Genomic DNA, 12,869 nt, shown 5'->3' on the forward strand with positions numbered 1-12,869 from the left:
ATGCAAATTCTTTTAAACCTAAAAATCTGAAAATCCATGTTTCAGAAACATAGGAGAACAGACAAAAGTAAAAATGTGAATAATTGAAATAAAGAAAACAAATCCTAATATTCAATTCCACAAATATTAGTTCAATTATCACTATTATTAAGGGTTATATTCTTAGTTACAGAGTAGTGAAGCCAGTGGCAGGTTCTTCGAATTCAGTTGTCGTGCGAGATCTGAAAGAAAACACCCAATATCAACTGACGATAACGGCAGTAGTAAACGGTGTCAAATTCAGAAGTCGGCCAATTTTGTTCAGTACCCAAAGTGAGTAAACCAGAAATAAATTGACAGTTAATAATAAGAAAGAAAGTTAATAATAAAAGTTGTTTTATGAAATATATGATAAGGGCTTTTGGTATTAGCTAAGATTTCTTAATTTCCCTAACATAATTGCTGATTGTTTGTATAACTGTAATTTGTTAATCGAAATTTTATTTTAGTGGGACCAAATCCCGTTACTGAAGTTCATATCACAGGTGGGCCTCCACCTGCGAATAAAGCTATAAAACCACCTCCACCTTATCCTGGCCAGCCAAATTTCAATCAGGTAATCAAAAAATAAGCAATTTTCATAATTTATCACTGAATTTAACAGCATAATGAACTATGACTACTCTAGAAAAATTTCAACTATCGTAAAACAACTCTGTTTCCAAAATCTGCAGGTTTTGTTGTTTCAGACTATGGGAGAAGTGAGAGGCATTGAAATTGGAATAGTGTGCCTTGTGCTTTTGGCATGGGTAGGCGCAATAATTCTGTTCTTCAACCGGTGGGGGAAAATAAGAATGCTTCTGCCATATCAGCCTGATTACAAGGACACCCAGCTCAAAGTACCAGGGAGCTGTCAGCATCAAGGAACATCCTGCCAAGCAACAGGTTCTACCGGCTTCTGCTGTTCACAGGTCTGTATTAGTTGCCTTGCAATATTTTCCTATAAGCTTTGATCTTTTTAATTACAATTTCTCTTAGCTTTTAAGTTGTATAAACTGCCAATGTAAATTTAAACTAGAAAAAATGCCTGGCATTCCACAAAAAAAAAAAATAAATAAATAAATAAAGTGCAGAAACAAATATATTATGTTAGCATATTTGTATTTTTATATATACTTTTTTTTTATTAAAAGAAATGAAAAGCAGGAAACCAGCTTCATGCATCAGCATCTTGAGTGCACCTATTTTCTAAATAATCTTCATTCACTGAGTTTTGTGAAGTATTTTATGGATCTACTGTTTAAATGATTTACAACTGCAGAAGAAACCAAAACAGAAATGAATTTAATTAAAAGGGGGGCACGCCAAGTTTAAAAACTTCTTTTTTGTTTTGACTGTGGGTACAGAGTTCTAGCTGCTGCCTGGTGTTCAGCTCCCCTCCAAGACCTCAACACCACCCAAGAGACTGCAACTGCAGGTTCGCTCTTCTCCACAGGGCAGACACCTGAGTCCCGTAAGATAATACACCAAACCTTCCTCTATTCGGTCAGACTTAGGGGCAAAATAAATCTCTAACTTCCTTACTTCCTAATGAATATTTTCAAAACGGCAAGATCTCTCTCTAAGTAAGAATTTAGCTGCCTAAGACAGGCCGAACAGCAATTGTAGATACTCTGGCTTAGCACTTAGCTTAGAGCACATGATAAATTTTTCACCAGAGCTTTATAAACTTAACTGTTTGTAGAAGGAAGGATTTTGTGTAGCCACCTTGTATAATCCTGGAATTATGTAGCACTAGAGTGGTTTTAGTGGCCTTAGTTTCAGCATGCAGCGGTTGACAAATGTTCAAACCATAAGTGCTGCATGATTTAGATGCTTATGTAGAACAAAATATATTCAAAAAAGCAGTTTAACTTTGGCAATCGATACACTGCAATTTACAGCACGATGTACAAAACCAGGAGCACATATCTTAATCAATATGTTTTATGAACTGTGAAATAGTGTCAAATAAATTTTAAAAAATTTAAGGTAATCTAACAAAAATTCTCTACCATTCCAAATGTGTGTTCTTAATTAAAAACCCTTGGTTAAATAAATCTTTGACTGAAAAAAATAGACAATTATATCCACCTTTATTGATTTCAACAATAAAAAATGTGATAAGGGTAGACATGCATAACCAACTTTTTTGTTGAAAAACTGTTTTGTCTCTGTCGCTCTCCTGTTGCTTCAATTTAAAAGAGGACACACATAATGAGTAACTGTTTCCCGAAGAGAGTTGATTTTCTTTATATCAGGATTATCAGTTTTAAACAATTCTATGTGATTATTATTTTTTAAATTTATCTATATAGGTTCCATTCTGGCCACATATGTGGAGAACCCCTGCCTATTGTTTCTCGTGCCAAGCTGTGAAAATCACCCATGGTGTTTTGGTGATCCGGGGTTAGGCTCAACCACAAGGTCATTTCAGCCCCAACACATGCAATTTTAAATACTCATCTTATTATTAAATAAATTCTTTCTTATTTACATAACTTTCACCTCAAGTAGGGCGATAGAGTACTAGATAATCCTCAATCACCTTTTACACATGTATAAATTATACACATACAATACCTAATCTAATTGAGTACTTGACGTTCCTCAATGACAATATATGCATTTAAATACGTTCTCATGAAATAATTAAAACATCACCAAACTTTATATATAGACAATAATAAATTTACTTGAAATGCAAACTACCTATGTACAGAAATATTCTTGTTTCCTCGAAAAATCAAATAGGAGGCTCAGAGATTTGCAGTCCTACTCAATCAAAATTCTCATATCAAATGGCATTCTTACTCACTCATATGGAGTCAAGGAATGGTACCCTTTAATTAGTAGGATTCATTGAACAACCTTTCTCTTCATGCCACACAGCTTTAGCTCAAAAATAATTGACTTCTGTCAACCATGTATGACAAACTCCGATTCAGTTTGATCCTTCTGCGAGCCACCTATCAACCATGCCCTTCACATGATTATTACTAAAAAGTATTTGTTAGAGACAGCAGTAGCTTAACTGTATACCACTAAACTCTTGGCTAATTGATAGAAAATCTGCTTTGATGTCAGAAAAACTAGTTTTTTCTGTAATTGCGCAGGTGTTTCTGCTGTCCTCAATAATTTTAATAAAGTAAAAGTAAAGTAATTCCTGTCATGCTGGAGGGCTTAACATCCAACTACCATTAGGTATCAGATGAGGGGTCAAAACCACTTCACAATACTTTCTCCATATTATTCACAATTAAAAATACATAGAATATGTCGGGATTTGAACCCAGGACCGCTGGTGTGGAAAATATGAATCGGATGCCCTAACCTTCGGCTACTGCGGTCCCAATCATTTGAATATGTAAATGATGCAGTGCAACCTTCTGGATATACCCAATGACAGAACAATGCCTAATGATCCAGAAGGCAATCCAGCACGTTTTTTGGTTGGAGGCATATTTTGCTTCTTGAAATAAAAAAATCTCTCAAACCTTCAAAAAAAAAATTACTACCCACAATAGTTTGTCAACAATAGGCAGATGTCAGCCTCAAATAATGAAAAAGGCTTGATGTAGGCAGAAGAAATAGCATGAATTTTGTCCACTGCACATTCTGGTGATTCAAACTCAGGCTACATTCACTGTCACTGTACTATTTTGCAAAATGCTTCATGACCCCTCAAGGGTCTATATTATGGCAATACAGAAAAATCTGATTTCACTAAGTTTTTGCCTCTGTAGAGAGTCCCCAAGGCCCAGATAGTCTGAAAAATTTCAGACACTTCTTCCCACAATTTTACCCTTAGATTAGCCTCTGAGTGCTCTTTTAAAATGCCACACAATGCTGGTCTTGTTTCCACTTTATGCATTCATATTGCATTATCAATGTCCTCATTCCTCACTGAGTCATACTTGTACACAATAATCAAGAGCGCAATAGCTAGTTTAATAAATACTAATGGGGGACATCAGGAGCTGCAAGCAGTTTAGGTATTGATACAGTGCTCACCTGTAAGGTAAAGTCCCAGGTTCGAATTTAGCGGCTCTGCATTAGAACCTGACAAACTTACAAATTTTCATGACCTGCTGTCATCTTCCATAAGAACTAAAATCCCCTTGCTTTTGCATTGCTCTGCACCCAATGTATAGACTTCACAGGAGAGACAAAATAGTTGCGCAACAAAAAGAATTTGACTTTGTTCAAGAATGTTAATTACCCGAAAGATTTTTTAAATTTACAATCGATTAAACAATTTAAATTGCACTTGCCTTAAAAGGTTAAGAGATTTTCATTAAGTTAATTGGTTCACAGGTCAGATTGTAAATATTTGCATAGAGAATTTTTTGTAGTGTTCATACATTTAAATTTAACAGATCTGCAAGTAATAAATTATCTTTTAAAACAATTATATCGCAAATTGCACAATTTATTTAAATTACCAACTTCTTGAAAATTAAGTTGAATTAAGCTGATTGGAATATTTACAATTGTTTTCTTAATGTATTCTCACATACAGATTTTCATATTTATTTACATGAAAAAAAAACCAGCCTTAATATTGTCACTTACTCTAGTTTTTGATCCAATAAATTCAGGCTGTTAACTTTATAGAATTGTATAGTTATAAAGAGGATCTGTCATTTTGTTCAATGTGATTTAACTAATATTTATATAAAAACCATTGTTTCATTTAAAAAGTACACAATATTTGTAATTGGTACTTTATGATAATAATTATGATTTAATAAATATCTAAGTTAAATTATGTTAAGAAAATGAGTAAAATTAAAGGGCATATATTTTCATGTGTACAAATGGCTCGCTATAATAACAAGAAAATTGTTATCTTATTAATCCATTGTAAAATCAGGAAATAAGTAATGGATCAACAACTTAGCATTCATTTGTCCTACACGTTTGTTACATAATTTGTAGTACACGTTTGTTAAGCACATCATTCGTCTAATATGTCATATGTCATAGAAATTACATGGAAAATTGTTATGTTTAACTCTGTTAGTAGGCTATTTGTTTTTTGTTCAACATTTGCTGTTCTCTAATTCATCCTTCATGTGAATTTTCGTTCATCATTTAATACATTTCTAAACGATTGATTTGATTACAGCGACAGCTGGCTCGAGTGCCAGACGATTGGCTTGGAAGCTCAAGAAGACTCCTTGCCACAAGATCCCGAACAAACTCAGCCGTCTACATTGAACCAGCAGGATTGAGAAGCGAACAGACAGAACCGCTCTTTTCATCGGCTCATCAACTGACGGCCAGCAAGTCAAAGAGCGCTGATCATTTGCCTGCATCGCTACCAATCGCTAACCTCAAGTGTTTCGGCAGGGATCCAAGAATATAAACGTTAAATTGAAATTTTATATGTTTTATCTTACTTCCCAAGTGTTCTCTCCCCTCGATTTCAGAATTGTATATAATTTTCTCTTTGTACAAATGAACGACACAGCTGGTGAGATTTTAGGGGGAACAACGAATGTGAAACCTGACAAAAAGAATATTTTAAAAATTTAAGAAAAATACAGTCAATTTCTTATAAAGCAAAACGTGGAATTATTATAAATAAAGGAGAAAATTGTTTAGTTTAGTGACCAAAGTGGTAGCACGTTTTTTAATTCACTTTTAGCGTATTGTTACTCAAATTATCAAATCGAATATACAACTAAGACTAGAAAACAAAATAGTAGAAAAAATAAAGTTTCTATGAAAATTATCTTTAAACAATTTTAAAAAATTACTGTTTACAAACTTTCAAAATAGTACACGGGTAGTTCATCAGTCATTAATGTGTCAGTTCCAAGAACTTAAAAAGTTTTCATTTTCATATTGCTTTTCAAGAAAATTACATATATTGTGAAAAGAAATTTTAAAAAACTTCCCTATTTCTTTAATCATAAAGCTAGTATACTGTTAATACTTGAATATCAAGGTTGTTATGTAAATTAAACTCTAATTACTCTATTTTAAATAATTGTGCCTAATTTATGTGAATATTAATGGTAACTGCTGTCTGTAAAAAATGTGTGATTTAACTAGCTATTTTATTACTTTATATTTTAAGAAATAATCAATATTAACAACACATCCCTAGCAATACGTATGACAATTTTTTGTGTTTCCAACTTGAGATCATGTGATAGGTAATGGTAATCTCTGGAATTAATACTCACTCTTTTTTCTACTTAATAAAGACCAAAACAGACTAAGGGATTAATCTGAAAAAGTTAGTTAGGACCATTAATGGACTAGCAGGGTAGTCATTTTTCACTTATTCAAAAATACTACTAAAGGATATTTTAAAGACCAATTCATATTGATCTTCATATTGATAGTTGTATTTCTACTCAATCCTCTGATTTGAATGAAAAAAAATTAATACTTACAAACAATTTATGTAATTTTATACAATGGAAATAATAACCAAACATTTTCTAATCTATGCGCGCTCTTCTTCCTAAAATGCAGCACAAAAGAAATCTTGAAAAGGGGAGGGATTAATGATATTTTCGTCATGTTAAATACTCAATTGATAAAATTGAATTGATCAAAAATGAAAAACTAGGTAATTGTACAGATTTGCATTTTAAATTCAACGTTTACATGTTAAAAAAAGGCTTCCAAACTACTATAAATAAATAAAAAATTAATGCGATTTTCCCTGATTTGTCTTTATACTATAATAATATTTTATATATCTTAGGATGGAATTGTGTGATAGTCTTACTTTTTTTCACAAACACAAATTATAATTTGTTCTTCTTACAGATTCATAACTTATGTGGTAAATATTTACAATTACTTTAAATTCACTTAACTTGTCAGTGAAATACACTACTGTAGAATTTACACCCAAGGTGCTATCTCCACTGTGTGGGACCAATACTGTGAACTCTCAGTATTTTAAATATTTGCGTTTGCATATTTGCATACTTATGGATGGTGAAATCAAAGTAGAATGTTAATAAAAATGCAGGAAGACAATACTATTTTTATTAGCCTTAAATATTATTGTAAAAAAACTTTCCTTTTTAAATATATATATTCCATTGTAGTTTAATGAAGTGTGAAGGGGAATCAATTTAAAGGGGTAAAGTCACCTCCATAAAATTGATTTCAAGTTTTAAAAAGTCCACATTATAAATGTACATGCGTTATTCTACATATCTAATGTTTGTTAAGAAATCATTAACAAAACAAAGCTTTAACTATAATATTAATGAAGATTTATGAGAGTCAATTTCTATGCCTTAGTCGAATCCCTCCCCGATACTAGATTCTTTCAGTGAAATTGATCAGTGAATGCCCACCCAACCCTTTAAGCGTATTGAAAGTCTGAGAAAGGAGTAAAAAAAACGTTGTCGAGAAGAGTGACCACTTCCTTGTAAATTTTAGCTTTGCACTTTACACTATCTTTTTTAAAAGTGCCTATTAAATGTAAAACTTTATTTAAAAACTAATAATAATACAACTATTTGATATAATATACTACTAGTTTCCATCTGTTAATGCTATTTTTCAAAAATACTGATAAAACTAACTAGGCATTAGGACAGTTTTTGCACCAACTGTATTTTAACTTTTTTTTTTAATACGCAGCCACTGTAAATCATTTCATGGACATTATGATAAAGTGGTGGCCATTTACATTACTTCAATTTAATCTGTAATGAAAATGGATACACAACGTTTTTCAGTTTTAATTCTTAAAAAAAATACTATCACTCTATAAAATGTAGTGAAATGTAACTAATAACTTGTGGTAACAATATATCAATTAAATATAAACTTTGTAAACTAAAAATAAATGCAAATATCAAAACGAACTATTTGCCTTTTTCCAGTTCCTATCCATAAATTGAACACGCTCCAATTATGCAATACACCCATAATCTTTAAACATGTAATTATAATTTATTTTGAACATATTAGTGAGTTTTTAATTTGTTAAAGTAATAGTAACAATACTATTTTTTTTTATTTTATGTTTAGTATGCATTTTTATTTACCGAGTAATTTACATGTCCCATTACGATCTGCTGGAGGTTTATTTGCATTATTGCATTATTTGCAGAATTAATGCATGATACAAAAATAATAAACTATCAATTTTCAATTTGAAAATTAAAAAAGAGAAAAAGAAAGTAAAAGCAAAATATAAGCATTCAATATACATTGATGGACAGAACAAACACATTACCAATGATTTAAATAATTAATGTATTTAATTTAAAAAAAGTTGAGAAAGACTTTTTCATACGATAGACCGATGTAAAATTGAAAAACCTTATAATTACATATTTTTAATATGTACAGAAAAATTCAACGTTTGTCAGGCTTTGGTCAATTTTGTTATATGAACTGGTTGTAATTTGTGACTGCATGACCAATAAAAATATTATTAGCATGGCTAAAGACAATAAAGTCAATGCCCAAAAAAACTTTTTATTATATTTATCATGTTATTCTTATATTATACATATACTCAAAAATAATACACAATTTTTGTGAAATGAAAAATCAGTGTCACAAGCAAACCCACGACCTTCAGCTCAATATGCCGCTGCCCCAACCACTTGAGCTTCCGTGACTTCGATCGCCCATGCCACAAACTTCCCATTTCGACTTCTCCTTTATTCCATTTGTATGCAAACCGTGGCATAATTGAAGTATTTTTATTAACGATTGAACCACAATGGTGGAAAAAACTTACAATATTTTTAAAAAAATTGCAATAATTTTGTATTGGAAAAAGGTTGGTTCTTGATAAAAGATTTTCTGTACAGTAGTATATTGAATACTTTGAAATTTTCTTACCTTGGATTAGCCAGCATGACTGTAGAAGACGAAGGACGCCATCTTAAATGGTGAGTGTCCATGTAAAACTTTGCCTGACCTTGGCTGGACAGCTGGCATATAGGCTATCTGATTCTGAACAAATGCTTTATATAGGCTTTTTATGGTGTCCATCCTGATTTTTTAGACCTCCATAATAAGATGATGGGTAAGAAATAAATTATCTTTTCCACGATAGGTAACCTATTCCACAAACTATTGTGGAAAATACAATTTATTTCCTACACATCAGCTTATATAGGTGGCTGTGCCTGGTGTCCATCCTAAAGCAAACCACAGCATCTCTCCAGTGCAGTGTGTGCAGCAGAAGGTCGCCCAATAGCTTTGCCGCCAGTTTCCTTTTTAAGGTATTTGACAGAGATGTACATTTTTAATTTTTATGTATTTTTTAATATCTACTTTTTAATACATTTTAATTATTAAAACTGTTTAAATGAGACCATCTATTAATTAATTTTAATTGCTAATTTAGTAATAAATAGACTTTAGTCCACTCGTTAGTGTCGGAAGATCAATGTCATTCGTTTTAATGCATAAGCAATTAATTCAATCAAGCTGGAAGAAAGAATCTTGGGAGATCAGGGATTTAATAAAAGCCATTACCAATAAAGGTTATGAAAGTTGTAGATTAGGCAAACCAAATGCTAATCGGATATCTCCTCCTTTAACGATTGTTTTGTCAAATGTCAATGAAACAATTGAGTTTCTAGAATTAGGTCAGTATCTGGAATCACCCTTACATATAACACTTGGCAAAATGTAAAGAAGTGAGTATTTCTGTATACAGAGCTGTACAGAAGAGAAGGCTTCAACCAGTGAATGCTTTATCTCATTTCTCACTAAAGTATGAACTAAAATTAATTAAATCTGGACAATTTGTACAACCCCTGTGAGAAATAAAGGTGGGCCTTGTTCCTAGTTTTCTACTACCTCAACTGGGTTGGTGTCCAAAATGTCCCCATAGCACTAGTTCTGGCATATCCCCATCTTGCTGAGTGGGCATTGAAATCCAATATGCTGTTAGGTCACCAACTGGTTTCTAACCATTGTTCAAGGGCAGATTGCACACTACAGTATGCCAGTGATATTTCATCCTGTAAGCATCGAATTGAATTTGTATCTGATAGCCTTAAGCTTAACAAGTTCTAGATAATAATGGAGACAAGGGGGCGTCGGTGGCCGCGAAAAAAAAAAAAAAAAAATAGACCAACGGTAGTGCACAAACTCACAAAGAGGCTTTTTTTTCTTCTTTCTTTTTTTAACTTGAACTTTAACCTTATTCTCTTACTTTAAAAAATCAATACAGGTCTTTGTGAAATAATTTATTTTCACTTCTAATTCCAAAATTAAAGAAAGAACCTTTGTGGTTCAAATCTTTCTATATGAGAAACTGCAAAGAAGAATGCACCCGTTCCAGGTAAATTTCCCAAGTGGTTGGATTTAATAGATGACATTAGTCTACAGTAGGGTTTTGGTCATGAAGAATCTCTTTTCTATGAGAGAAGATGTCAGTTAGGTGTTCCGTTGATTCCAGTAAAGGACAATCAATTACTTTATGTACTTATTGTTAGTTGAAATAGAGTCTGAGGGTAAATAGGAAAAGAGGGTCAAATGAGGTTTCAAGGTAAACTATAGCGAGGCATCAGTGGCTGCAACAGACACAGCAACTCATCACTGAAAGGTAAAGGTCCTGGTTTATACATACTTACAAATGGGGTTTTGTCATACCCTTGCAAATGACAATTGGGGATGCTGAATGTATGGAGAAAATGTTTATAATAAAAAATCTTAGCAGTTTTTCCACAGTGCTGACTTTTTGCAACACCAAACTGCTCTATCAGAGAAGTTGTTTAGGGAGAAAAAATTAATGCCTCATCGGTTTCATCATACGACTATACTCATGCAAACATCAAACTAAATGAAACCCCTACATGTCAATTTTAATTCACCTATTACATGTTTTGTGAGATTACCTAGAGTACAAAATGATCAGTACAACCAAATTACAAACAGTTTTTCTGATGGAAAATGCAACATCATTGAAAGATAAAGTACACAATTTATTTTTTTTACATACAGAAGATCTCGTGATACATGCTTTCACTCATCTGTGTCCCCCCCAGCTTTGTTCTAAAGGAGAGTGGGAATGTGGTTAAACTAACATTAAATTGAATAATGTATTTGCATCCTTATTGAAAAAAAAAATCATTAAAATGTTTATGTACATAAGTTCATACATAACAGTGACGATAGGCAACAAAATACTGGTTGGTATGCAGAAGGAAGAATATGCTCCAAAGCCTAAAATTTGAGGTGTTTCTTTTTATCTGCAGTTCTCGTTAACTGTGGTATGCTTTTATGTATCCACCTGAGATAACAAGAGTCACTGGATATTTTGACATATCCTGTAATAAACTGACAACAATGGTTTGGTTATATAAAAACAATATATATTTATACATATAACATACTGTACAATAAATAGTATAATATTAATGCTAATAATAGATAGGAAATCAAATATGAGGATTTAATTGAAATATAGATAATTATTTTATTAACTGAATACAAGACATTACAATTCTTTTAAAAAGGTGCAGTCATATTATTTCACAATGAAATTTGTAGTATTACATACTGAAGTTGACTATTTTAACCTTTTGTGCTTATTATTTGATTTGTTATTATGATCTGTAATCCCCAAAACTATTCAATTATAATTATTGATTTAATACCATAATATAAAAGTTTCAAATTAACTTCATTCGTTTTCCTTATCAAAGGCGGGTCAGGACGGTAATTCCTGGTTGGCTGTAAAAACAATATTTTAAGCTTTAAAGATATAATGAATATCTCGAAAATTTCATTTACCTTTATAAGCATATTCCAATGCGCACGTTATAGTTTTCATATCGTTTTCAATTGTCTGTGCCCAGTTTTCGACGTCGCCAAGCTCTTTAAGGGCACTGCTGAAGCCTTCTACAAGGCTCAACCATTGTTGAGTATTCGCAGCAAACTTGGCCGCATTCTGGTGCAGGTGTTTGGCCTCCGAGTCCAACCGCTTTTGGTTCAGATACGCCTGAGCGACGCTATTGATCATAGATATTTAGTCCGTTTATAAAAGGAATTATATTTAACACAATTACCCAACGTTCAAATGGTCGACAAGAGCTTGCGTTAGATCATTTGCTGCTGCAAGTGCTTCTTTCCTTTTCTCCTCTGGTCAATACAAACAAATTGAATTTAACTTAAATATAAAGAAAATAAACCAACAAAGGTATCCAAAAAGGAGAATGTTAAAAAGTAATCGGAAAGATTTTATTACCTTGTATTTCTTTTCTCACCATTTGCTTGGAATGGTGTTCTATAACCAAAGAGGACAGCATCTTTAACTAAAAACAACGCTTTCAAATATTTTATGTTATTAGAACGTTATCATAAAAGAGAAAGACCACAATTACAGCATACAGTATACTGTTATAAGCTAGGGTAGCCAACAACATCATCTTAAACAAAACATACAATTTTTCCCTGTTTTTATGCTATTTTTCTATATTATTAAATGGCCTTCAATCACTATGGGCCATTCAGCATGCATGATATGATAATTTTTGCCTTTAAAAAACATTTAATTATAATAAAACGAGTTTGATAAATAATAAATACCATTTAACCTAATGTAGATATTCTAAGTTAAAAGATTTTGTCTTATGTATATGACTTTTTAATGTATATAATTTATTTATTGAATAATTATTTATTTATTTGTTTAAATAATTCTTTTTACAACTAGAGTTCATAATATTTTAAACTGAAGTAATATTCAATTAGATATACAATTTTGAAAATATTTGAAAACAGAGTTACATTAAACAGTAAAAACATTATATACTGGAGCTTGGTATGATCTAGTTGAAGAAACAAATGCAATTCCACATATTTTAAAGTCATCATCACGGGCAAAACAATCT

General features: G+C 31.9%; 2 protein-coding genes across 17 annotated transcripts in view; one reads left to right on the forward strand and one right to left on the reverse strand.

The window, feature by feature from the left end:
* The window catches only part of LOC106672072, a 100,315-nt gene extending 92,447 nt beyond the window's left edge, over positions 1–7,868 (forward strand). For 13 of the 16 annotated variants that reach the window (XM_024229212.1, XM_014403186.2, XM_024229218.1 and 10 more), the window contains 4 exons: positions 167–312; positions 489–595; positions 729–950; positions 5,150–7,868. In XM_024229212.1, the coding sequence (XP_024084980.1) occupies positions 167–312; positions 489–595; positions 729–950; positions 5,150–5,389 (715 nt within the window). In that variant the 3' untranslated portion in view covers positions 5,390–7,868. Of the gene's footprint in view, positions 1–166; positions 313–488; positions 596–728; positions 951–1,385; positions 1,493–5,149 lie in introns of all 16 variants that reach the window. The other 3 variants (XM_024229217.1, XM_024229219.1, XM_024229220.1) reach the window with 2 other exon arrangements.
* A 3,559-nt stretch (positions 7,869–11,427) lies between these two features.
* LOC106672067 (biogenesis of lysosome-related organelles complex 1 subunit 1) lies at positions 11,428–12,381 on the reverse strand. Its single transcript, XM_014403174.2, has 4 exons — positions 12,224–12,381; positions 12,045–12,117; positions 11,770–11,987; positions 11,428–11,709 (listed from the first exon to the last, which is right to left on the reverse strand). The coding sequence occupies exons 1-4, from the start codon at positions 12,282–12,284 to the stop codon at positions 11,687–11,689; spliced, it is 375 nt and encodes a 124-aa protein (XP_014258660.1). The 5' UTR covers positions 12,285–12,381; the 3' UTR covers positions 11,428–11,686.
* Positions 12,382–12,869: the final 488 nt, after the last annotated feature.

This window comes from Cimex lectularius, unplaced genomic scaffold, assembly GCF_000648675.2.
Source record: "Cimex lectularius strain Harlan isolate CLEC.00 unplaced genomic scaffold, Clec_2.1 scaffold368, whole genome shotgun sequence".
NCBI classification, from domain to species: domain Eukaryota; kingdom Metazoa; phylum Arthropoda; class Insecta; order Hemiptera; family Cimicidae; genus Cimex; species Cimex lectularius.

Excerpts from the sequence above, each read along its gene's own strand:
- LOC106672067 (XM_014403174.2), bottom strand. The coding sequence starts at position 12,284 with ATGCTGTCCTCTTTGGTTATAGAACACCATTCCAAGCAAATGGTGAGA. Across the intron at positions 11,988-12,044 it reads GTCGACCATTTGAACGTTGG|CGTCGCTCAGGCGTATCTGA; the intron begins GTAATTGTGTTA and ends TATGATCAATAG. Across the intron at positions 11,710-11,769 it reads ATTGGAATATGCTTATAAAG|CCAACCAGGAATTACCGTCC; the intron begins GTAAATGAAATT and ends TTGTTTTTACAG.